This window comes from Lepus europaeus, chromosome 1 (genome assembly GCF_033115175.1).
Source record: "Lepus europaeus isolate LE1 chromosome 1, mLepTim1.pri, whole genome shotgun sequence".
Classification (NCBI taxonomy): Eukaryota; Metazoa; Chordata; class Mammalia; order Lagomorpha; family Leporidae; genus Lepus; species Lepus europaeus.
The window spans coordinates 153,598,557-153,625,923 of NC_084827.1; the positions used below are offsets into that span (position 1 = coordinate 153,598,557).

Genomic DNA, 27,367 nt, shown 5'->3' on the forward strand with positions numbered 1-27,367 from the left:
CATTATCATTGGAATCAAGTGCTCTTTTTGGACTTAGTTAGCCCAGTCCATGTAGCTTTCTGGCATAGCTCTGAAGCTTGTGTTGTAGACTCACATGTCCTAAACAGAGATTTGGAGTACATACAGGTCACAGTATCAAGACAGGACTAGACTTTGTCAGACATTCTTTTTGAAGTTGCCCTGATCCAGGGCCAAATACTACTACAAAGAAGCTACTTTTCCACAATATGTGTTCTTTGATTAAAATGGAATTTTTCAGAATAGAAAATACTGTTTATTTTGAGATGTGAAGCCAGGCTCTGGATGTTTTTACATTTTGGTACTTTCAAAAAAGAAAATGACAATAAGAGGAGGCCAAAATATTTAAATGGTTGAATCATCCAGTGAGCATTGCCTCTCTACTGGCAGCTCTCAGCTTTCAGTTAATTTTGTGCTGCAGCGTGTCCACCACTCAAAAAAAAAAAAAAATAAATGTTGAAAAGCAGAGGGATAAATACTCCATTTCCACTTACTGATGTTTCATGCAGTCTGCCAGTCATATTAAAAGTTCTAGAAGTATCTTGCATCCTTGAGAAGTCTACAGGCTCAGAGAGTCACTGGAGATATGAATGGCTGGGACATGTGACAGGCCCAGGTTATGATCCAGTCATTGTTGTATCCCAGATCTTGGACATCTATCTGTCTATCTGAGAAACTGTGCAGGGTTGAACTATCAATATCAAACATTATTTAGGCTTCTGCAGTTCTGTGATATAATAAGCATCATAGCTGAGAAAGTCCTGAGTGTTCATCTACAAACAACTTCCACAGAATGATCTATAAATGATGTGCGCCAAAGGATTAAAAGTATTTCTCTATAAAATGTCATTTTAGTATCTTTGTGGTTTCTGATGTATTTCCAGTTGCCAGCAATCTGGGTATTGAAAATAAACAACTCTCCTGAAAATACTGGATACTTTCAAATAAATGGTATAATGCTATCTCCTTAAATTCTGATAGAAATGAAAAATATACATCTAGATATTATAGACTTCATTGTTTATATTAAGAGTTATGAAAGCTTAAAATTATTTACCAATACAATAAATTAAAAAATGACTAGCAAATTGAGTAGTGAGCCACATAGAACTGAGGTGTTATGTCTGCACCACATCAAAAATCACATAGTGTCACTGACATTGTCCTTAAACTCATTGAATCTTACAAGATCTAAGCTAAGCAGGCTGATCTAGAGACATGATATTTAAGGAAATATATTTAAATAGTTCATATTTCCAAGCCAAGGTACAGGATATAAGAGAAATAAGAGCAGTTCCTTTAGCACTTCAATAAGAAATATGCACTAAGAGATTTGAAATATAAAAACTGCCACCAGCTAGTGGCTAAATATACATGGAAAGGTGTCTTGATGGATCTAAGGTCAACTTTGTAGAAACTGTCAGCTAATTGTATCTCTGTTAACCTTCAGAAGAGGAGAGCATAAAAATTTAATTTTATAATGTTAGGGACTCTCTTAAAATGATATATGATACTTCCACAGTCATGCAAATGAGAACTGATATTTAAAAATGCTCCTAAGTATTACAATAGCCTTAGCATCCCAAGAAAGAGTTATACTGACAGCTCTGTCTTATCAAAGGAGGAAAAGGAACACTACATTGTACTTAAATTAAAAATTAACAGGATAGCCGGCGCCGTGGCTCAACAGGCTAATCCTCCGCCTTGCGGCACCGGCACACTGGGTTCTAGTCCCGGTTGGGGCACCGGATTCTGTCCCGGTTGCCCCTCTTCCAGGCCAGCTCTCTGCTATGGCCCGGGAGTGCAGAGGAGGATGGCCCAAATGCTTGGGCCCTGCACCCGCATGGGAGACCAAGATAAGCACCTGGCTCCTGTCATCGGATCAGCGCGGTGCACCAGCCGCAGCGTGCCAGCCGCGGCGGCCATTGGAGGGTGAACCAAAGGCAAAGGAATACCTTTCTCTCTGTCTCTCTCTCTCACTGTCCACTCTGCCTGTCAAAAAAATAAAAAAAAATTAACAGGATTAAAATTACAAATGATTTTCTGGTTGAAGTCATTAACTAAAAATAAGTCAAACTACTGTTTGTGCATCCTAGAAAATTAAGCTTGTGTTTCATACAGGACTATTTTTTCCTCATAATCATACAAGCATCAGATCCTAACAACTTCTTTTTTAACTCTTAAAAATATTGATACAAGCATGAGAAGAAATAATTTTCTTGAAAGAATTTCTTCCAAAGAATGCATTTGTTTGGTAATGCTTTGTTTCTATTCCAGTTTTTCCTTGGTGTTTCTGACTTGTTTGGGAGGAATGTATAGATAATTTCTATTTTGCACCAGGAGTGTCAATGCTTTAAATTCACTTAAATCGATGGCAACATTATTTTAAAAATAGCTTGAATTCAGCAGCTACTGAAGCATGAAACTCACCATCTCACATTCTCCATCAGCTTGGTTTTGCTAATTCCCCTCCATCCTGCTGCTTCTGTGGCCCCTTGTGTCCTTGTGCAGGTGTCCGTCTCGTCCGTCTGATCTTGTGTCTGTCTTGTCTAGTTCTCCCTGCAGTTTCTTCCTGTGTGTCTGTAGATGAAGGGGCTGAGGATCAAGTGGGTGCTCTACACAGGTTCCCCAGCCACGAACCTGCCACCAGCGGGGAGAGGCGTAGACTCCTTGCCCCCTCCATCTCGGTGTCTGTGCCTGATGATGACCCTTACAATTCCGATGAGGAGTACTATGAGCATCCTTTGTTCAGCTCAGAGTGGACTACCTCTACTGTGCTCCCCAGTGTCACAGCGCAGAGTGCAGAGGTCCACTTAGGCCAGGAGAAAGGTGAACCAAGCATGGTCTCCTTTTGCTCCTCCTCCCCAGCCTGCAGCTTTGACCATATGCATCGTGTTAAGTGTGACTTCATATGGGGGTGGGAGAGACTGGAGCCTGTTTTTTCAACATGAAAGTGAAGTCCCTATATAAGCTATATTCATCCAAATGCCTCAACAATTTATATAAAAGAAGCCCTACTGGAGGCATGTGTACACTTCCTTTTTCAGTATTATCACTTGTGAGATGGTACACAGGAAAAATAAAAGGAAGGTAAAAAAAATTTCAATTCTAATATTATTCCCTTTTGTTCCCTGCAAAGAAATCAGTGGGGAAGAACATATGCTGTATCCAAAGTAAAGACGATGACTCTGCATATATGTTTGCATCCTGAAGACATAATATATTTAGTACCAATCTTAGAGTTAGCCCTCTAAGTAATAGATTAAAATTAGTACAGTTTTAATGTGATGACTCCTTTAAAAAGAAAGGTTGCAGCATAAATATTATGGAGTGCATATTTTTCCTCATGTCACTGGATCATCCACAGACACTAAAGAGGCTCCTTCAGGGATTCAATCTCGGCTCCCACTAGTAGGGTTGGGCTAAACTGAAGGAAATGACCCAGAACCTTGTCATCCTGGACTTGCAAAGCCGGGATATCATAGTATTTACTGGGCTTTGGTGAGGATGAAATCAGTGGGCAATGGGCTGTGCTTTGTCTCATTCCAAATGGTAGTGTTGTAAAGAAAAAAAAGAAAGCTAAAGTAGTTTTGCTTATGCAGAGAGGTTAATTTTCAAATTGGTAAAAAAAAAAAAAAAACACCTACTTCAATGAAATGTTTATTTTCATATGCAATAGTATTTAAAGCAAGGACAGATAGTTCCACAGCCATGAGGAATAAGCTCAAAGCTCACCAGCTACATTCCTGGTACTAGATTAGTAGATTTTGGAAAAAAGAACACCAGTGGCTCAGACACCCTCATAAATAAATATAACCCATATTGAACATAAACTTAAAATAAGACAATGGGTGAATTTTTATGTAAGGAGTAAGTAGAAATCAGAAAATGGAAAGCTACAAAGTTAGATAGATTTGAAAACGTGTTAATTCATTAGATTTCATCCAATAAGGTAATATTAGTAAAGCATCTATATTAAAATTCTCTTAATTGTGATCAAAATCTCTAATTCTCTGAAATTTTTAAAGTTCCCTGAATAATGTTAGAATTTACATTTTAGTGAAGACTTATTTGTTTATTTGAAAACAGAAAGATAGACCAAGGACAGAGGGAACTTCCATCTACTGATTCAGGCCCCAAATGACCAAAACAGTCAGGGCTCAGCCAGGGTGAAGCCAGGAGCCAGGAACTCCATCTGGGTCTCCCATAGGCTTGACAGGGGCCCAGGTACTTGAGTCACCTTCTGCTATCTTTCCTCAACACATGAGCAGGGAGCTGGATCAGAAACTGAGCAGCCAAGACTCAAATCCATGCTCCCACATGAGATGCTGGTGGTATAAGCTGTGGTTTAATGTTGCACCATAATGTTGGCCCGAGAATCAGAATTTCAAAACTGTCATATAATTAAATTACAAAATTGAAAGTATCTGAATGCTAAATATAAGGAAATAGTTTAAGTACTTAGGTTTCTCTCTTCTCTGTTCCCCTCTAAACTGTGTGAATATTTTTCTAAAAAGAAAATTCCTTTCCATTCTGTTTGCATCTTTTCCACAGGGTCATTTTAAACAATGCACAATTGTTTCCTAAAAACTTACTGAGATGCTTTAATTTGAGTAACTATTAAATAGCTTCTATGTTTTCCTCTAAATTCTTAAGAAATACAATGGAACTTATTTTACTGGCATTTGAAGTGTAAATTTAAAAAAAGTACATGATCATGTACAGCCTTCATGAATTTATGTTTTACACTGTAAATGTTAACATTTTTTTCTGTGTGATATACATCTTTGGCAGGGTATTTTGGCAGTTTGCCGCTTGATTAGCTCTCCTTGGCAATTTTATTGCAGAAATATGATGTCATTGATAATGTGCATATTTCCTTTTTTAGTGTTGAAGAGAACTATACATAAAATATATTACTGATATTTCAGTGGGTTAAGTATTATAATCTTTGTGTCCAAAAGTTAGACTTTTGGATTAAACTTTACTTTGATTCTGCTTTTCAGAATATTTTACTTACTCATTGAATGTTTTCCTTTTCTTTCGCATCAAATAAGGCCATGAAGGCAGTCATGTAAACTGATTTAGGTATTTTTTACCTTGGAAATATTAAATAATAAATTATATCTTAAGAGTTTTGATGGAATTCATAAAGCTGTTGAGGTAGCTGAATTATTTTGAAATGAGATATTTTTTATTCCCAATGTGTCTTCAGTGAAATTTGCATATTTTAAAGCAATCAAGAATTCTTATGTAGGGATTTCCTGCGTTGAAGAAAACAGCACATGTCTAACCAATTTAAAAGGTTTTTTTTCAGTACATCTATACATCTAACTTTTCACAACCATCTGTTACCCAGCAGCACTTATTTCCAGCAAGCTTTCCATAAGCGTGCAACTTACTGCCATTTCCACTAAGGGTAACCAATCAATAAAACCCTTTCAGCTCTTAAATTTTAAAATAAATAGCCTTTTGATGAGATTTTAAAAGGTACCACTGTTACCAGATTGCACATCATAATTCTCCAACCAGTGCAAAATGCACATTGCATTAGAATTCAATTTGCCCATGGAAACGGTAAAAGCAAATACACGCATAGTCCTTGTGAGGTGGTTCTATCAGAGCTGAAAGTGTTCCTTGAATAATATTTCTGTCCTTTTGTGTATTGTTGTGTGGTCATGATGTCAACATCTTTTTCATCCCTAAGAAGAAGAAACGCTAGAGTATCCGGTGCCTGAGGAAGAGAAACCTGCCGCTCTTCCTGAGAAAGAGTGTGGGGCTGCTAAGTCCTCAGACCAACCCCAAGGCCTCAGTGGGGGCCCAGTGGAGTCTAGTGCGAAGGCCCAAATAGTTCCTGAAGAGAGTTCCCCAACAGGGGCACTGCATGAGCAAAGTGTGAAAGAGGTCACCGAGGTGTCTCCAGAACTAAAAACCCCTTCCTCTGCCAGGGAAGGTGTGTCTTTCTCAGGATCTGCATGTGTTCTGTTGCAAATGATTTCTCCAGCGGCTTTCCAACCTAATGCCTTTCCAACGCTGTGTCATCGCTGGGTCTTCTCATTATCCCAAGACCCCATTTCAGGCTTAATAAGCGTGTGTGGCTTGTGCAGGTGCTGTGTGGCAGCATGGTTTTCTGCTGCTGCAGCTGATCTCCTGGTTTTTCTTTGCCATGATACAATACGCTTTGCAGCCAGGCTGATAATGCTATGTGAGCTTTTATATTTTTTTTTTACCCTTCCCCCCTCATCTCAAATGTTTGCCAGTCACATTGCTAATACATGTATATTTTTGTTTTTATTTTGGGAGCAGCAACTCATATGCTTTTCTTTACAAATGTGGAGTTGGATTTTGGCAAATAGAGGCTTAAATGGTAGAATTGTTTTGTTTGCAACCGCAATGTGTTATTTTTTATGCTTCAATGAATACTGGTTTGGTTTCCTTAAGAGTTCCTGCTAATGCTTCTCATATCATTTTCTCTCCACCGCAGCGAATCCCTTTGATCATCTCCATACCTCTTGAGTTTCCATTCATCTAACCTATGTCAGAAGTTCACAAAATATTTCTTTTCTATTGTTACAACAGGATACACAAATATATAAGGTAATGATGGCCCATGCACTTGCTCTGTGAGAGATGGCTGAATTTTATTATTTATCCCCAAGGCTTAATCCAGATAACTACACATGGCTCTAATGACCACAATGAAATACCTTGGGCCTTGAAACACAAGTGAGACTCTAATGCTCTTTGGATTGGTGAATAAAAAGTGTGTTCATTTCTGTGAAGCATCACTACAGCCGGCACTGCTCAGTGCTTCACCAGCTGGTCATGTTCCAGCGAGTGAGGTTATAACCATGAGGCAGAAGAAACTTCCATAGCTAAGTCTTTAGAGAATAATGCTATTTGCGTGCCTTTACAATATTAATAGTAAAATTTAGATTTTTCTCACATCCATCATACAGACTAAGCAATGATTAGGAATTAAGAATTTTGAAGGTGTGATAGAAATTTTTTTCAATTCCTCTATCATCTCAAATAATTTTGATAGCAAATATTTACTTGTTTCATTGAAATTTAATCTCATATGACTTATAAAAATTTTTGGTAACAACTTATCAGGGCTCCAAAAATTGGTCCTGGCATTTGTTGATCAAATTAACTGAAATTGTTAACATTTCTATCATTACTAATTATTTGGCCTTCTACTGATGGCCTGCCAATCCATTTTCAAATGAGCACATCTATTACCTAAAAGAAATTCGGTAGAAACCAATCCTTATTTAGTCCTTAAGAATAGTCTTTTGTACCCTAAGCTTAGGTACTTATATCAGTTTGGATTAATTTATAAATCTTTTCTATAGAAGGCTCATTATTTTTTCTACTGTAATATGTATCATATAATCTTTAGAGCAGACCAAAGAACAAAAGGTATTCACAAGTATACTTTTCTTACTATTCCTGTACTCATTCATTTACAATGGGAGTCCATTTCACTTACAGAACACACATAAATCAGCTCTCACATTTCCATACTGGCTTTCAAAAGGATAGCATGCTTGCATGTTCCACAGTTTTTTCTTTTTACCCTTTCATTCATCATTTTAAGCTTACTGCCTGAAACCACTTGCCTATAATTTGTTTAAAAATCAACCCGATTACTTCAGATTTACTTACAGCCTTGAAGATGGATTTCCCTGGTCAGCAGGAACTGACTCCCTCTGCAGCTGAGCCTTTAGCCAAACAGGAAGAGGAGTCAAAGAAGCAAAGTAAGCCTGGTGAAGACTTTCAACATGCTGCCTTAGTTTCTCAGCCTGAGACAACCAAAATTTCCCCTGATACAAAAGACGTGCAAGGCACAGAGGAAGAAAAAGCTCCTCCTGCTCTGTTTGGGCACACTGTTGGCGACAGCCTGGAAGACCTAAAACAGAAGACAGAACCAAGCCTGGTAGTTCCTGGCATTGGCCTCCATGTAGTGCCCTCAGCCCCCAAAGAGCAAAAGGACTGGTTCATTGAAATGCCAACCGAAGCCAAAAAGGATGAGTGGGGTTTAGTTGCTCCAGTATCTCCTGGCCCCCTGACACCCATGAGGGAAAAAGACGTACTTGAGGATATCCCCAAATGGGAAGGGAAACAGTTTGATTCTCCCATGCCAAGTCCCTTTCAGGGTGGAAGCTTTAGTCTTCCGTTAGATGTCATGAAGAATGAAATAATCACAGAAACACCACCCTTTGCCCCTGCCCTCTTACAGCCAGATGACAAAAAATCTCTGCCAGAAACCAGTGGCCCAGCTACTGCCAAAGATAGCGCTAAAGTGGAAGAATCCCATAAGGATGAACCCAAAAAAGAGGCAGAAGCACCAGGCTCAGAAGCAATTACCTTACCCAAAGATGACCATGTTCCAGTTGTGGAAGAAAATGTCATGGTAAAAGTCTTAGGGGAAGAAAAGGGAGCCATCATTCAAGAGAGTGTGCAGAAAAAAGAGATTTCCACCCCCAGTGGACAGGAACCTACCATTACGGAAAAGGAACCTCAGCTAATGCTTGAAGAAAAAACTCCTTCTGACAAAGATGCTGTGCCAAAAGAGAGTGAACCTCCAAAACTTGGAGATGAAGAGACGAGCATAATTCAGACTTCCACAGAGCACACATTATCTAAGGAAGAACAGAAAGGTCAAGAGCCTTCCACAGCTATGTTAAAACAGGACTCATTCCCTGTCAATTTAGTTACAGATTCAGTTGTAACCTCTAAGATCACAGAGAAAGTTGAACCAGCCACACTAAATGAAAAAAGTGTAACCCAGGAACTTCTGGAAGAGAAAGTTGCTGACAAAGATAAGATGGAAGGAGTTGGGGCTGCAAAATCAGCTGAATTGGACTTGCCATTTTATGAAGATAAATCAGGAATGTCCAAGTACTTTGAAACATCTGCTTTGAAAGAAGAAGTGACTAAAAGCATTCAATTGAGCAGTGACTACTATGAACTCAGTGACACAAGAGAAAGCGCCCGTGAGTCTATTGACGCTGTATCTCCTACACACAAAAATGGTGACAAGGAACTTCAGGCAGGAAAAGAATCCCAACCCAATGTTCCAGCCCAAGAAGCAGGGTACAGTACTCTTGCACAGACTTACCAGTCTGATCTACCTGAAGAACCCAGTTCTCCTCAAGAGAGAATGTTCACTATTGATCCAAAAGTGTATGGAGAGAAACGAGATCTTCACAGTAAGAATAAGGACGACCTGACACTTAGCAGGAGTTTAGGACTTGGTGGTAGGTCTGCAATAGAACAGAGAAGCATGTCAATCAATTTGCCCATGTCATGCCTGGATTCCATAGCCCTTGGATTTAACTTTGGTCGGGGGCATGATCTTTCTCCTCTGGCTTCTGACATTCTAACCAACACTAGTGGAAGTATGGATGAAGGTGACGATTACCTTCCAGCCACCACACCTGCACTGGAGAAGGCCCCTTGCTTCCCAGTTGAAAGCAAAGAGGAAGGAAAGCCAATACAGGAAGAAAAAGCTGCCAGAGAGGAAAATACTCAAATTGAGACAACCTCTGAGTCATCGTCTCTAGCCAAAGAGTATTACAAAAATGGTACTGTCATGGCCCCTGACCTACCTGAAATGCTGGATCTGGCAGGCACAAGGTCAAGATTAGCTTCTGTGAGTGCAGATGCTGAGGTTGCCAGAAGGAAATCAGTCCCATCAGAGACAGTAGTTGAGGAAAGCAGTACTGGCTTGCCACCTGTAACGGATGAAAACCATGTCATTGTAAAAACAGACAGTCAGCTTGAAGATCTGGGCTACTGTGTGTTCAATAAATACACAGTTCCTCTCCCATCACCTGTTCAAGACAGTGAGAATGTATCAGGGGACAGTGGTGCCTTTTATGAAGGCACGGATGACAAAGTTCGAAGAGATTTGGCCACAGACCTTTCACTGATTGAAGTAAAGCTGGCAGCTGCTGGGAGAGTCAAAGACGAGTTGGGTGCTGAGAAAGAAGCCTCTCCACTTATCCCTGGTGACAAGTCTGGACTGGGTAGGGAGTTTGACCAGGAGAGGAAAGCTAATGATAAGCTTGATACTGTACTAGAAAAGGGTGAAGAACATATTGATTCCAAAGAACATGCCAAGGAAACAGAAGAGGCTGATGATAAAGTTGAAACAATTGGATTAGCAGTGAGCTATGAACAAGCTCCAGCCAAAGAACTGACAACATCAAAAGAAGCACCATCTGAGAAAGCAGAGAAAGTTCTTAGTTCAGTGCCAGAGGTAGCCGAGGTAGAACCATCCAAACAAGCTGAACAAGAACTGGATTTTCCTGCCAAGAAAGGTGACCAGGGTCAACTGGATGTTCAGATCAGTGATTTTGGACAAATGGCTGCAGGGCTACACCTAGATGTTGGAAAGGCAGCAGAGATTAAACTCGAAGCTACCCAGGACATGACCCCCTCATCCAAAACACCTCAGGAGGCAGATGCATTTATGGGTGCTGAGCCTGGCCACGTGAAAGAAGGTGCCAAAGTGAATGAGACAGAAGTCAAAGAGAAGGTGGCCAAACCTGACTTGGTGCATCAGGAGGCTGTGGACAAAGAGGAGTCCTATGAATCTAGTGGTGAACATGAGAGCCTCACAATGGAGTCCTTGAAACCCGAAGAAGGCAAGAAGGAAACATCTCCAGAGTCATCTCTAATCCAAGACGAGATTGCCATCAAATTGTCAGTGGAAATACCTTGCCCACCTGCTGTTTCAGAGGGTGACTTAGCCACAGATGAGAGAGCTGAGGTCCAGATGGAATCTATTCAGCTACCAAAAGAAGAAAGCAAGGAGACCCCAGATATATCCATCACACCCTCAGATGTTGCAGAGCCAATGCCTGAAGCAGTTGTGTCCAAACCAGCAGAGGCACCAGCTGAGGAGGAAGAGATAGAAGCCCGGGGAGAATATGATAAACTGCTCTTCCGCTCCGACACCCTTCAGATTGCTGACCTGGGCGTCCCAGGTGTCAAGGAAGAATTTGTGGAGACTTGTCCTGGTGAACACAAAGGAGTGATTGAATCTGTTGTGACCATTGAGGATGATTTCATCACCGTCGTGCAAACCACAACTGACGAAGGGGAGTCAGGGTCTCACAGTGTACGATTTGCAGCCCTAGAGCAGCCTGAGATGGAAAGGAGACCATCCCCTCACGATGAAGAAGAGCTTGAAGTTGAAGTGGCAGCTGAAGCCCAGGCAGAACCCAGGGAAGGCTCCCCAGAGGCTCCCGCTTCCCCTGAGAGAGAAGAGGTTGTTGCACTGTCAGAATATAAGACAGAAACCTATGATGATTACAAAGATGAGACCACCATCGACGACTCCATCATGGACGCTGACAGCCTCTGGGTTGACACTCAAGGTGTGCATTATTATTTTTTTCATCAAACCCAATAATCTAAGGGGAATTTTTTTTCACTTTAAACATTTTTAAATGTCCCTTTATCTATTTTGCATTTTGTTAACGATGCAGAGGATGTTGTACATTTGTTACTAATGCTTTCGTTGTTGTTGTTGTGATGATTTGCTTTGATCCACAGATGATGATAGAAGCATCATGACAGAACAGTTAGAAACTATTCCTAAAGAGGAGAAAGCTGAAAAGGAAGCTCGGAGACCATCTCTCGAGAAACATAGAAAAGAAAAGCCTTTTAAAACCGGGAGAGGCAGAATTTCCACTCCTGAAAGAAAAATAGCTAAAAAGGAACCTAGCACAGTCTCCAGAGATGAAGTGAGAAGGAAAAAAGGTTCATTTAACAATCACTTCTTTAAAAATGTTTTTGAAATAATTCAGTATTATTCTTTTATAGAAGAAACTGCCTAACAGTGGTAACTAATTATCTATGAAATTTTGTTCAGTTTTGATCCAAGTGTTTTATTTTTTTTCCTGATGGTATGCTTTTTGTGTTTTCTTATTCATAGCAGTTTATAAGAAGGCTGAACTTGCTAAAAAAACAGAAGTTCAGGCCCACTCTCCTTCCAGGAAATTCATTTTAAAACCTGCTATCAAATATACTAGACCAACTCATCTCTCCTGTGTTAAGCGGAAAACGACAGGTGACTTGTTCAATTCTGCAATGTGGCTGGCAAACATAGACATGTTTTTTTTGTTGTTGTTTTTTTAATCTCATTACCGTAGAAGCTTCCTCATTTTGTTTTTCTTCCAAGAATCTCAGAAGTCACGAACAGTTTTGCTATTAAGTGTCTTGTATCATTATTCTTGTTTTTCCCTCCCTGCAGAAGAGGTCATGACCATCTGTTTCTTTGTCATGCTCAGACATAACAGTGCGTGATTGTATCTTGGCATTGTGCTCTAGTGTCACGTTCTGGGGAGTCCTATTTTCATTCTGTGTGTTGGGTTAGACGATGGCGATGAATTTAACCCTGGTATGCATTCTCATTATTTTGCTTCTTTATCTCCCTCATGCTTAAGCCCATACATATTTGTCCTACTTTCTACATTGTTACTGCCAAATCTGTTACTGATGTTGATGACATTACTGAAAAGCAAGTATGTGCTGTGATTTTGAGATTGAAGATGAGAAGTGAACCTGGAATAAAACTGTGGTTAGCAAAATTAACTTTGCTTTAAGTGAAAAAACAAAAAACAAGGAAACTTAAATGATCTGGTAATCTCATCAGATTTTCATGTACCCAAAACTAGCCTGGATTCCATTCTTCCAACCACATCTCTTTGCTGATATTTTGTCGAGATTTTCTTAAATGTGTTGAATCCAAACTTCCAGTATAATTCAATATTCAAAATTCTAAGGTAAAATTTCTCCCTCTATGTAAGGAACTTAGTTGGAAATAAATTAAGAGCTGTTTCTATTTTGCTGCCTACTTATTTCTCAGTCTTCTCCAAATACACAGTTTTATTAAGTTTTAAAAAGTGGTGGAACAAAGCATAATACTCATAATAAAAACCCACTCAATTAATTATAAAGCAAATTTATTTCAAAACTTTAGTACACAAATGTAGATTTCATATGTTTATTTAAACTAGGGTAATCTTAATTTATAATATATTTTTAGTATTAGGTGGCATTCTTGTAGTCTACAAATTATCAGAAAGGAATATTTTCCTTTCCAGGAATAGATAATAAATGTCTCTATGTAGCTCTTTGGATGACCTTAAATGTTAAGAGCACATAAGCCTTAATGAGAGGAAAATCAAGGTAATTGGTGGTTTTGTGATAGCTACTAAAAAGTTCAAGTGTTTTGTGTTTGTGGTCACATAATAATCATATAATTTGCTTTCCTTCAAGAACAAAAGTCTAAAGCAGGATTTGAAACTGTATTTGTAAATACACATTGACAAAAATTCAGGACCAGGACTGTCTCTAAGTGAAGAGTTAACAATAACACAACATCTCTAAATCTTACATCATGTCAGGTTTTTAGCCTATTGAATTAGAAATTTCTAGTTAAACAACTGCTTGGACAAGCAGAATTTCTTGGTTTGGACATAAAAATTCTGTATCCTACCTGAAAGGAGGAAAGATTTTATCAGAATTTTAGAATTTCAGAGAAAATGTGAAATAGTTTAGTAAAGTGTCTACATATCATCAGTATTTAATTTACCAACACTGAAAATAAATTAACTTTTAAATTAAGATCCTCCTTTATTTTAGTTAAATTTTAAGATAACTACCAGAAAGTGTGAAACAAAAATAGGTATCACTGGTTTGCAGCAAAGTGTGTATTTCACAGGAATTTGAGATGTGTTATAAAAGCCATAAGAAAACATAGTTTTCACTGCTTCTTTAAAAAAAATCAGTTCTAGAATCTGTGACTAATCCTAAATAGCCTAAAGCATATAGTGGAGAGTTATTATTTTTGGTGGAGCCACTGATGGCATAAGAAACCTTTTTGGAACTCATTTAGGAGGTTTATAAGGATAAGTATCTCTTTTTGAAGTTTTATCCCTTATGAAAAAATAAAATGGAAGAAGGAAGTGACAGACAAGCTTGAGTATTTTCTAAGCATAATTTCCAGATGCAGAGGGTTTTTCAAAATACAAAGGATTGTCTTTAATCATGAGATGAGGCAGGTAAGTCAGCAAAAAAAATATGTTCACTAGAGAAAATGGGAGTTTCACGTTGAAACCTGAATATCAAACAGAAAAAAGAGAAACAACAGTAACAGATGTGGTAATAATTTCATATGGGAAGTGCATGTGTAGAATACGTCCTATATTTACTGAACTTAAAATTCCTCTCTTGTTATCTACCCTTGACAAGTTATTTTTCTTCCCTTCCCTTCTAATGTGCTACATTCTCACATCAAATAAATGTGTCTTTCACATTGTGAAATGCAGGGATGCCAAGGGAAAGGGTTGACTGATCATGACAGTTTAGCATGTAAAATACAGAAATATCTATGGGTATGACTGTGGCTTCTAGAACAAGTAGAGGGTTTGGAAATCTCTGTGAATGTTCTTCTATATCATACAAACCCTGGAAACAAATCAGCTCACTTTTCATGAAATTCTACAGCATTCTCATTGCTAGTCTGTATCTTCCGTTCTAAATAATTGACCTTTTTGTAAGAATGATTCAAAGGTACCTTGGTAATCAGAAGAAAACTATTTGGTGTGCTGACCTTTGCTTGGTAGACCCTGGGTTATGTTAATTAATACACACTATAGTTGGAGCCACATGCTATGTCATTGTTATTCAGGTTTCTTCCCTTACTTAATTTGCATCTCAAAATAAGTGGAATATTGCTTTGCATTGGCCTATTGGCACAGCAGAATATCCAAAAGGTATTAAAAAATGCATGTATATGGTTTTAACAACTAAATCTGGGGTTGTTTGTGTCTTTCCCACAGCAGCAGGTGGTGAATCAACTCAGGCTCCCAGTGTATTTAAACAGGCAAAGGACAAAGTCTCTGTGAGTAAAATAAGCTTTTGTTGTTCTTCATTTGAAGTTCATTTTGGTAATTACTTGCAGTGTCTCCATAACTTTAGATGTCATTTAGATCTTAATTATTTTCTCTTAAATGTCATTTTTAATTGTTCACTCAGCCAGAATAATTCTTGGTGGCATCCAGGCATGTACTCCTGTCTTCTGGACAGACATGTGATGGTAGTGAGGATTCAGTTGGGCTGTCCCTTTATTAGTAAAACAAAACAAAACAAAACAAAATGCATCAGCACAATGATTTGCTGAAACTAGGGAAGCCCAATTTATTTGCTTGCAATAGAATACAGTTAAACTATTATCATTAACATTGATTGTATTTTAAAATACATTTTCATTGTTTACAATGAGAATATGACCAAATCAAACAATATAGACAAGCAAAAAGAAGTAAAAATAAATTTTATCCCTTTTCTAAAAATAATTATAGTTACCAATTTGATGTAAAATCTCTGTTACACAGGTTGTTATAACAAATTGTTATAGATTTAGCAATAAAAACAGAAACACTATATATTAATTATTTAATTAAAGAGTAAGCATATTTCCATGTCATTAAATACCCTTTATAGCATTTTAGTGACCACAGAACATTGCATTTTATTCATTAACAATGATATACATAATCAATTTTCTATTACTTGACATGCAAACTATTTGTGTTGTTAGTCTGACAATGTTACTCTTGAGATCTTTGTGGTTAAGTTTGTGAATGTATCCAAATGCATTTCTGTAGGATAATTTCATACTGATGGACTTACTGTTTCAAGAGGATGTTCATAGTTCAAGTTTTTTGCTACATTTTGCCAAATTGCTTTCCAGAAAGCTTCTACTTACTTATCCATACATCCTGCAGTTGTATATATTTTTTACCAGATATTTACGTATTTCGTGAGTCGTATCTCTTTACCCTCTATTTCTAATGGAGAATTATTGAGCTGTGGTGGTGAAGAGAAGGGCTGTAAAACAGACCATGTTGAATCTTGAATATGTATTAGCTATATGATCTTTTTCTGCCTGTATCTTAAGTGTACAAAAACAAAGGGAGTAGAGATTCCTTTATCATATGTTAGAATAATTTTTTAAACAGTAAGCAGCATAATGTCTAGAACATAATATTCCCTCAACAAATAGCAGTAGTTGCTAGTTATAATTTTTGATACAATTGGAAAGGTAGAAGTTTTCAGAAGCAGATATGGAAATAAGTGGAAGATTTTTTTCTGCTTAGGAAAAGAACTTCTAAGTGAACATTTTTTTTTTTAGAAACAGTCAAGTTTTCAGTCCCCTCAGTCATGAAAAAATTCAGTAGAATCAGCATTTACTGTTTACACTTGGGAAAAGAACAGCATACATTATCTGACACAAAACTAAGTGTTTTGCCTTGCAAATGCCCATCTTGTCAGTCCAAAGAAGATAGATAAATCCATCAACATTCAATCTGACCTTCTCTTATTTATCATCCTCTTTTCTCCTTCATAGTATCTCCTAAATTTGTATATATGAAATGCATGAAGTTTATATCCCTTAAATAAAAAGTTAAAAAAATCAATCTCATCTAGAAATAAATAAATAATTAGGCCTCAAATATACCTTGTTGTAAAGTTTTAAAAATGGGAACAAGTATGAGTTATATTTACACCTTTAAAACTATGTTTCTTAGAGGAACAATTCCAGGAGACTAAAGATACAGCATCATTGTAAGACCTGTGGGTTAAATAACAATCTTAAACATAGAATCCAAAAAGATATTTTATCCATATTCTGAATAAATAAAAGAACCATATAAAAATCATTAAAAACACCGTAATATATTCAGTATGCATCACCTTTTAAACTAACAAAAAGAATTTTTGCTAATTGCCTTTTGTAATACTCTTCCTATCTTAAAGGCCTATTTTATTTTAAAAAGAACAATGGTTTTTGTTGGGAACACATCTTGAACAGTGGAATTAATGTTGAGCCTTGTATTATTACAATCTCTGATAGTTTAGTGACTTCAGTTACATCAAGAGCACCTGTAAATAGTTTGTTCTTTCCAAAGTGTTGGCTGACTATTACACCAAATTTCACTGACTCCTCAGATAAGGAATCCTTAGGGAGATTATTTTCCCTATCTTCCAGAAGGCAACAGAACCAGGACTGACTTTAATATTTAGTTTAAAGTAAATTCATAGAAACTAATATGTATGAGGAATTTTTGTAATTGATATAAATGCACAATGGGAATTGCTTCCACAAACTTCCTATAATTGGATCCTCAGAACAACCCAAGCCTATTGCAGAGAGAACAAAGACATCTTGAACCTGTGTTATTTTCCTGAGCAATTCACTGAGAAGCAAGGGGGCTACCTCAATGACCTTACTCACTCAGAATAATCCACAACAAAGAGGTGTGCTCGCCTTTTGTCCTACTTTATGTCAAAACTATCCTGGGATTTTTAATACTAGGAAATTTTTTCTACCCAGAAAGGGTGTCTCTTGCCCCGCTTCACCTGGTTATTTATAGCATTTCTACTTTCAGTCATGTCTTATACTTTTCTGAGAAAATTTATGAACTTGTAGATTCTTGAATCAAACCATACACACTTACTTCAGTCTCAGAGTTTCAAAAAATCAGTCCCTCCATATATAAGCAATGTTCCTTCCTCTACCCACCCAGCTACCCACTCACTTACCATTTGTTATACATTTATCTGTTTTTTTCTCTACTGATTACAAAGTACATGACAATCACACCATTTGGAAGTAACATAGAATAAGTAGTAGATAACTGTTCTGGGCTAATGAATATAAAATAAAGTACTTTAATATTATTTTTGTTTTTACATATATATAAATATATGTAAATATTTTATGTATAATAACAGATATTTTTATATAAATACTGCTAACTCCAGCTAAGAAAGAATGTTTAATGAAAATTTCTTCTTCTCACAAAAATATGCATTTGTTATCAGTGGTAATAGCCATTTAGCAAGTGTTGCTAAAGGTAGACATTTAATTTCTTGAGTGTTTATATTACTTTGTTGTTTGCCTTTTACTTCATAGTTTGGTTTATTTTGTGCTTTTGTTTTCTTTCATGGCAAGAATTCTACCTTGTCAAAGATTCCTGCTTTACAGGGTAGCGCAAAGTTCCCAAGATGCAGCTCAGCCTGCCCTAGTAGGACTAAAAAGGCTGCATTTTCTGACAGTTTTTGCATGCATCCCACCTCAGCAGGCTGCACAGAGTGTTTGCCACACTCAGAATCAGGGAACAAGGTAAGACAGCAGGGCAACAAAAGTTGCAGAAAGGAATATAAATTGGGAGAAGGTTTTCAGACACAATTCAAGAAATGTATGTAAGTAAACACTTTAACTTCTAAAGTGTTTGACATATAAATAATATAGACAATTAAAATAAATAAAGTTTTGCTAGATAAACAGCTTACCAGGTAAAATAAATGCATAGAAAACCCCCTCCTCTAAATATACTATTGTATTAATTTGTTATGTATTTATCTTATAAAGTTGCAAATACAAACCAACAAAACATAATATGTTCCAGTGTACATATCATGATGTATGTAATAGATAATATTATATAGTCTAATAATAACATGTTATTTTATATAATATAATGGACAACATATGCTCAACAGCAGCCCCATCAGGTATTAATACCAGCTCTGCCACCCACCTACTCAGTGATCTTAAAAAGATTACATCGACTCATTAGAACTATTTCCTCACCATTAAAATGCACATAATATTTTGTAGTGAGAATGAAATCATCAATGGATGTAAACTGCCTAGAGCTCCTGTCACATAGCAACATACTATACTATGTGGTACCAGTCATTGTTAGGAATATTATGTATGCCATGCCTTATTGCCTTTCCTTTCGGATTAACAAATTATTGTGCTGATGAGGATTTTTCAGTAAAATTCACTGAAGATTGCTTGAGTAAATTTATGTTGCTTATATTACTATTTAGAACTGGGACTTCACAATTATCATGACTCCAAAACAAAATATGTTTAGAAAATTCCCAGGCAAATATTAATATTTCATACATTAAGCAATACAAATGCTTATAAGCCTGTGAAATATGAGTATTAAAAGAAATTAATTTATTAGCACAGGATGAATAATAGCCAGAGGAATGTAATTACTTTGTATAATTATTCATATAACCCAATGCTTTGTTTTCCTGGATCAGGATGGAGTAACCAGGAGCCCAGAAAAGCGCTCTTCTCTCCCAAGACCATCCTCCATCCTCCCTCCTCGCCGAGGTGTGTCAGGAGACAGAGATGAGAATTCTTTCTCTCTCAACAGTTCCATCTCTTCAGCCCGACGGACCACCAGTAGGTTCATTTTGGTTTGGCTTCCTTTTTAATACATTTTTAAAAATCTTTTAAAATGGAATACAGTCTAGTATATCTTTGTATTTTACACTTTTAAAATAAAACATGCATTCTGAGCCGATTGTATTTGTCTTGATCATTAGGAATTTCAGACTAGAGATGGCTCAAAATGCCTTTTTCAAAACAGTGTGGTAGAGGAATGAGAACATATCGCCCTTATTATCTATTAAATAAGATGGAGATAATGTAATTTTTCTAAGACTATATTTTCTCCTTTATTACAAATTTAGAACAAAAAGAATATTCTAAAATAATTAATAGGTAAAACCAATAAAGGTATTTTTAAAATATACAACTATATATGCTTAAAACTTAGGAGAATGTCAAGTCCTATAGTCTAATTGGAAAGTCAGTAATCAAAACCTAGCATCCCACTCATTCATTAGGAATTTACATTTCAGATGAGCTGTAAACATAGCATATTCTGTGCAATAGCCTCAATTTCCTTTGATTGATGGCTTATAATGAACTGATTGGCAATTACAGCAGTTTATGTAAAGTTCCAGTCACTACACACTTATATGTTGGTTTGCTATTAAAATTATTTATTGAAGTATGGATTTAAGTTATCTCCTAAGTATTTTTATTACAACAAAAATAGCTACCATTTATTGAGTACATGTAGATGCAAAACTCTTTAGATTACACCCAAGTTAATTAACAATGCTAATAGATAGGTTTAACAACTTGTTCTGATGAGAAAACTGACCTTAAAGAGAGGATAGCTTGTCCAGGGCTACACAGCTGGTAAATTGTTGAATTTGGTTTTCAGCCTAATGAAAACTTCATAACCTATGCTCTCAAAGTCTTTTCTACATTTATTTAAAATAAATAGTACTGGACAAAATCTTCTGTGGAATCATTTGGTGAACAGTACCTCTATCGTTTATAAACTATTATAAAATGGTAAAAATTGCCATGACTATCATTTTGTAGTTGGGCTCATCATTTATTTAAAAATGTTTAATAATAAATGGTCTACTGAAAATGTGAATATTAATGCATTTCACTTAAACAGTGTTTTGCCTACCATGAATGTGTTTACCAGAACAATTGCGCCCAACACCATTTACTTTTATGAAGAATAAGCATCTTTTGAAATCTATGTGGGGAACACATTGAAATTACTTACTCTTTTTTTCCATAGCAAAAAATAAATTATACAGTGAACTAGCAGGGAAATCATGTAAGAGCTGGTGATCTCTAGGGAAGAGACTTTAACTTTTAATATCAGGAACTGGAATTGGACATCAGCAATAACCTTAAGGATGATGAGACAGGATAAAGTCATCAAGAGCTCCCAGAGGAATACCTGGATTTATGTTTGACTGTGTTGCTATGGAAGCAAAATAGCACTTGCTCCATTATCCTCTATTTCAAGCCCTGATAATGTATCTGTGTATGAATGCTTTTTAAAATGTTCAGAGCCAATGCTTTTGACTTTCTAACTTATGTTCTTAAGTATATCGCATTGTATTATTTGATAATAAGCTTCCCTGATACTTTGATAATCTATCTTTACATAATAATCCCTAAAGCATAAAACAATTCAAAGAGCATGTAATTTATCTACTTCGTTCTGCCTACCTAACTGCACACAAAAGATTCCACTGTTTTGTATAGCTATTGGAAATATTTGAAGAAAATGATGCTAAGGAGGAAACTCATTTAGCCCTAGAGGAGGGAACAAAGTTGTCATTCCGGAGTTAATAAGATAAATAAGAGCACAGTTCAATAAAGGAACTCCTAAATATTTTATAAATTATTTTAGTACTTAGATTTAATCCCTTCAATTTCAGAACAAATAGGAAATAAGAGTTATCTTCTTGACAACTAGAGCATAATTTATTATAATAAGAAATGGATCACGTGTATTGAACAGCAGTGTGAAGGCCTTAATAGCTAAGATTTGTCTTCATTCTTCAGAAATAAATGAATCCTTCTTTTACTGTTCAGAAACTTAAAGCTATTTTCTGTAAATGAATTTTACTTAAGAAAAAATTATTTCTTAAAGTAAATATTGTTATTCACTAGGCAAGTGTTTGTCCTAGTGGTTACACTATCAGTTAGGATACCCACAACTCACAGCAGAATATTTAGGTTCAATACCCAGCTCTGGTTCCTGACTCCATCTTCTGGCTAATGTGCACACTGTGCACCCTAGGAGAGAGTGGTGAAGGCTCAAGTAGTTGATTCTCTGCCACCCATGTGGGAGAACTGCATTGAATCTCCCTGTCAAATGCCCAACACTGGCCTTTTTTGGGCATTTGGAGAGAGGTTCCCTTCTCAAATAAAAGTAAATAAATATTTTTTAAAAGTTATTAATCATATCTAAAGTATTGCTTCATTTCAGTCTCCATAGTATAAAAAAAAACCTCAGCAAATTCTGAATCCAGTTCATTGCATTAAAGAAATGTGTTGTGCACCTTCATGTTCAACCCTCATGAAAACTACCAGAGCTAGGTTTGGTGGCAAAAAATACAGAGAAAATCCATCTTCGGAGATTATCTGGATTATTCAAAGCTGGTTGAGACACAACCTTTGAGAAGGAAATGTGATTTCTGAGAGATTTTTCAGAAGGACCTAATGCTAGATGTAAACCTGCCTTAAAAACAATCTATAAGCAAACAGGGAAAGTGAGTTGTGAAAAGCCAAATCAGATATGGTTTTACATCATCCTGGTTTTGAAATATCACTTGTAGAAAGCCATAAAGCTCACAGAATGCACATTAACTTATCACTTCAGTCTTCTCATAGTCCATTTCACATTATCAGTTGAAGAGTCTGTCAACACCGTGTCCTTGTGTAAAAAGATCAAAAGGACACAGGGAAACATTCACTTGTTACATGAAAACACTGGGCTAAAGGAGGAAGTAAAAATTGTTTTATACTTCTCCAAGAGATTGGCCCTAGACCAATGAATAAATTCACATTGTCTGTAGAAGGCAATTATCTATGAAGCTCTCTTGATTAAACTCTTTGTAAATATTTAATCAAAAAATTAAATGTCTCCTCCGGAAGAACTCTCTACTCTGATGATTAATTGTGTTAGATGAACCAGCAGACCCCTTTCACTTCAAAGATTTTAAAATTGAGTTATATCTTAATCCTCTATAAAATTTCAGAAAATTCATTGATTTGTTGAAGGTATCCTACTCAGCAGTAAAACAGAATAAAAATCATACCTTCCCTATAAAACATATTATAAATTAGAGTGCTTTAAATGTAAATTCGTAGAATATAAATATTTATTTGACTTAGAATTTAGCAACATCTAGGTAAATGAGCCTCATTGTGGTCATTTCTTAATTAGGAATGATAAAAGCTGCCCCTAACTAATGTGCATGCATGTTTAGTTGCCGATTGGTAGTCACAAAAATGGTTTGAAACCTGTTAGGTATTGTTCTCTTCTTTAATATAATTTTTCTTTTAGAAAAGCACTTGAAATGGCATGCAAAACACAATCCCAAGCATGATGTGAAAGAAACATAGTATAGGAAAATAGTGGGGAAGAAGTTAAATAGTAAAATGAGACTGAGCTCAATTTGAACAAATAAATGCCTTTCAGAAGACCCTGTCAGTAAAGGATTATTGATTTGACATCAAACTAATGATGAAAGCAGCAGAGAAGGCATAGTCAGGTGCAAGCTACATTGTGAATATAAGAGAAAAATCAGCATTTTTTAGTATGAAGCACTAAGTTTCCTTACAAAGGGAATACATAATATAGTAGAAATATATCTGACACCTTTCATACATGTTTGCAACTCAGTGCTCACTAAGCTGGAGGAATAATATCGAAACAATTCAATACCTTTTACATAGGTCAAAACTATATGATCTAAAAACACGATCCTACATAGTACAAGTATGTTTGCTTGGATCTCAGAATCAGTTTACTACATAGGGGAATGAATGGTCTGCAGATGTTTCAAGGACTCCTCAATAAATGTGAGACCATGTATGTGTTCAACATTAAGTATAGACTTTTTCTTCCAAATAAGGCAAATCCATATGCTTAAATGATTGTAGAAGTAGAAATTGTTTTTTGACACATTCATAATGAGAATTATGGAGAATAAGGCAGGAAATATCAAGTTTTATCCTAGAGTTGATAGCAACACATGTTCAAAAGATCGTCACCAGGTTATCAACTGAAGGAAAAGGGGCTCTCACTGTTTCTGAGCACTTTTCTGATACTTCATAAGTATTTCTAAATGCTTTAGAAATTGGGCATATCATGAGGACTAGCAATCTTTGGGAAGAGGACTACTTGAGAACTTCCTGATGGGTGAAAACAATTGTGGTCTTGTTTGTTAATACAGGGTCAGAGCCAATACGCAGGGCAGGAAAAAGTGGCACCTCAACACCCACCACCCCTGGATCAACTGCCATCACTCCTGGCACTCCGCCAAGTTATTCTTCACGTACTCCAGGCACTCCTGGAACCCCCAGCTATCCCAGGACCCCTCATACACCCGGAACTCCCAAATCTGCTATCTTGGTGCCCAGTGAGAAGAAAGTCGCCATCATACGTACTCCTCCAAAATCTCCCGCTACTCCCAAGCAGCTTCGGCTTATTAACCAACCACTGCCAGACCTGAAGAATGTCAAGTCCAAAATTGGATCGACAGATAACATCAAATATCAGCCCAAAGGGGGACAGGTAAGAACCCCACAAACATATATTTGCTGCCAGCTCATAATACGAGCTAGCAGTTCTTAAAATGAAAATAAGGTGTTAGAGTCACTGCTTATAATTCATTGTCAAGAGTGTGGGTGTTATCAGAAGAAACAAGTCTATAAAGTGCAGCAAAAAATTGCATGTCTTATACATTCCTTCTGGTTATTATTGGGCAAAAATGGATTTAAACATATAGAAGAATCTCCTAGTTGATTGCCTAACATCATTATATCTCTGTTGCTTTGTGAATTTTACCTTAGGAGAATGAGGTTACGCTTCTGATACAAATTTTCTATTTTAGATCCTGACCTTGAGCTCATTTGAATTTTACCTTCTACCTTCTTCCCCAAGGATTTCCCATGACATCTTCTACCATTTCTTCATGTCCCCTCTCAAATCAAAAAGCCTTTTATTTTCATTCTTAATATTCTTTTGCCCCTATTTTTCTTATGTTTACTGTTGCTGATTGCTGGTATCCCTCCTTCATGCCAGGGAATATATGTCTCTCTATTCCTACTCATTATTGACACCAAAATTCACAATTGGTTTCTTTGCTGTCTCATTATGATTCTGCTTACCAAAACCCAGGACGTTAAGAAAAAGCAAAAAACAGAGTAAGAAGGGAGAGATCGGTGTGCCTTTTTTGGAACAACTATAGCATCCCATAATAATATAATCACAGGAAGATGCCTTTTCGTAGATAAACATTACCAAAAAATGTGAGCAGCAAGATACTTCTTAAAGCAAAAATAATTCAAATTCAACTAAAGTTAGGCCTGTCCTTTGAAAAGTCATCTTACAGGGTGTTTTTCTCAAATTCAGGAAATGTTCTTTTTCTGCAATTGCTAAGCTTGAGATTTTTTAAGGTTTATTTATTTATTTGAAAGGCAGAGTAACAGAGAGAAGTAGAGACAGAGAGGGAGAGAATTTTCCATCCAGTGGTCCACTCCCGAAATGGTCACAGTAGCTAGAACAGTGCCAGCCAAAGCCAGGAGCCAGGAGCTTCATCCAGGTCTCCCTGTGGGTGAAAGAGTCCAAGCACCTGGACAGTCCTCTGCTGCTTTCCCAGGTGCATTAGCAAGAGGTGGCTCAGAAGTGGAGCAGCCAGGACCTTAACTGGTGTTCATATGAGATGCTGGTATCTCAGGCAGCAGCTTAACCCACTATGTCACAACACCAGCTCCTAAACTGGAGATTTGGATGAGAGGTTTAGATTTCCTTCTTTATAGAATAACTGAACAAAAATGTATGTTAGACCTTTTTAGAAATCATCTGAATGACATGCTATAGACCTTCAGTAATCTGATCAAGCATCCATATGGTTTTCTTTTGTAAATTGATTATGCTAGGATATATGAATGATCAATGGCCAACCCAGAATCACTGAAAAGGACAGGACAATAGCTGTAGTTTCTGCAGGAGCCAAGTTTAATAAGAGATGTGTATTCTCTTGGTATGAGAAAAGTATTCCTATAATTCTAGTTAATAAAGATTGGAGTAAATTTGAAAATGTAACTAATTAAATGTGCAGAGGCTTGATTGTAGAAAAAATTTGGTATGTTTACATCATACAAAAATGATTTAATTTTGAATCTTCATTATTGCTATTTTAAAGTTTGTGTGACCACTAAAAATTGTAAGTGAGAGGGGAACTTGTAATAAAAAAAATTGTCTTGGGAATTCATCAACTTCCCAAGTTGAAGACTTTATTATTTTCCCCCTTATTTGAATATTTATTGCTCTTGTGGATGCACATGTTTTATGCTTACAGCTGTTACCTATTCTATTAAAGTCCAATTTTCTGTTAGCAGAGATGGTCAATTCAGTGGTTCAGTTTGGAAAGGCAAATCAACAACTAATGGAATAATAGATAAGCTAGCAAAGATATGAAGAGCTTTACAAAAAGCAGTGAAGTTAATTTTTTTAGCTAAGGTGTAAATTCATTCTATTGGAAAGAACATAAGGATTCATGGGTTCACTATGTATAGTGAATGTGGATTATTTAACTCACAGCATCATTAAAACTGTCATATTCAATGTGTTAATTTGAAGCTATCTCAATGTAGTTACCTCTCTAATCTACATTAAATCTAAATTTTAGAATAAATAATGTTATATTTTTAAGAACATAGCTGCTTGGATTAAACAAAAGTAGGAAAATAATTTTTCTAAACACATAGCATGAAAAATGGGAACAACTTGAGAAGTGATGCTTTTAATGTTTAAAAGTATGAGTCTGACATTTTATAGGTACTTTGATTTATGTGGAATGCTTTTATCTGTTTTGGCAAGTTTCTTATTTTTTCCCCCATTAATTCCCCATTAACCTAATGAAGAGCAGTATAAAAAGCACAAGTTATATACTCTTGTAATATACTTAAAGTTACAAATGAGGCTGCTTCACAGAGGTTTTCATTTACAGCTGTTGGTGTAGGGTGCTTAGTTAGATGGTGACCTCTACAAAACCCTGTCTGTGTCTTTGATTTACAGCCTTATGAATGATGTGTTTTGCTTCATTCATGGCTCCAGTCAACCATTTTCAGGTCCTTGAGAATGGTGGCATCTTAAAGCAAGTCACCCCTGTTCAAGGAAAGAGCAGTATTCTTCTACATAAAGAGCCTTATAGAATTTGTAAGCTTATTACCTCCTAACTTGGTGTTGCCATAGCATCTTTTATTTTTTAAATTTAGATTAATCCTATAGCCTAGTCTCTATGAAGTGAATTAATGCATTCTAGAAATGAAGCAGTCTAGCTTCTTTCTCTGAGATCTGTGTGGACCCAGTGAACTAAAGGATAGTGGAAATCAGATATATTTATCTCCTAGTTCAAACCTCACATTTTCATAGAATAAGAAAGAGAAGTCTGCACATTACCACATACTGCATATAAAATTTCTAATGCCCTTCAATGACTGAGGAAAAGTCAGAGTCTATAATTTGTATTTAATGAAAAATTAGTCACTGTCTATAAAGTATATAATTTTATTGCCTTCTTTTTGTTGTTCGCTTTACCTTTTGTTTCATAACATGGAAATGGTCATTTTACTTAATAGTGTCACTTATGCAAAGTTTTTTATTACATCAGCATTGAAATTTGAAGCTTCTAAACTTTCATATTTTAGACATAATTAATGCAAAACTGTTATTCAAGTAGTATATTATTAAAACATATATTACTAATGCAATGTTATGTTGCATTTAATCACATTTTTTGCTATATGTTACATTCTCAAAGTTTTAAAACAGATTCTACTTAGCTAACTTTTAAATTTCTATAGGTGGTATTAAGTACCAATTATAAAATT

The 27,367-nt window shown here is 36.4% G+C and overlaps 1 protein-coding gene across 14 annotated transcripts in view; it reads left to right on the plus strand.

Moving 5' to 3' along the window:
- Positions 1–27,367, plus strand: part of MAP2 (microtubule associated protein 2) — a 318,054-nt gene that overhangs the window by 274,141 nt on the left and 16,546 nt on the right. For 4 of the 14 annotated variants that reach the window (XM_062190748.1, XM_062190757.1, XM_062190738.1 and 1 more), the window contains 5 exons: positions 7,680–11,411; positions 14,883–14,944; positions 18,062–18,232; positions 19,174–19,318; positions 23,704–24,044. In XM_062190748.1, the coding sequence (XP_062046732.1) occupies positions 7,680–11,411; positions 14,883–14,944; positions 18,062–18,232; positions 19,174–19,318; positions 23,704–24,044 (4,451 nt within the window). Of the gene's footprint in view, positions 1–7,679; positions 11,412–11,589; positions 11,797–11,971; positions 12,107–12,326; positions 12,516–14,882; positions 14,945–18,061; positions 18,233–19,173; positions 19,319–23,703; positions 24,045–27,367 lie in introns of those variants that run through there. The other 10 variants (XM_062190778.1, XM_062190787.1, XM_062190805.1 and 7 more) reach the window with 7 other exon arrangements.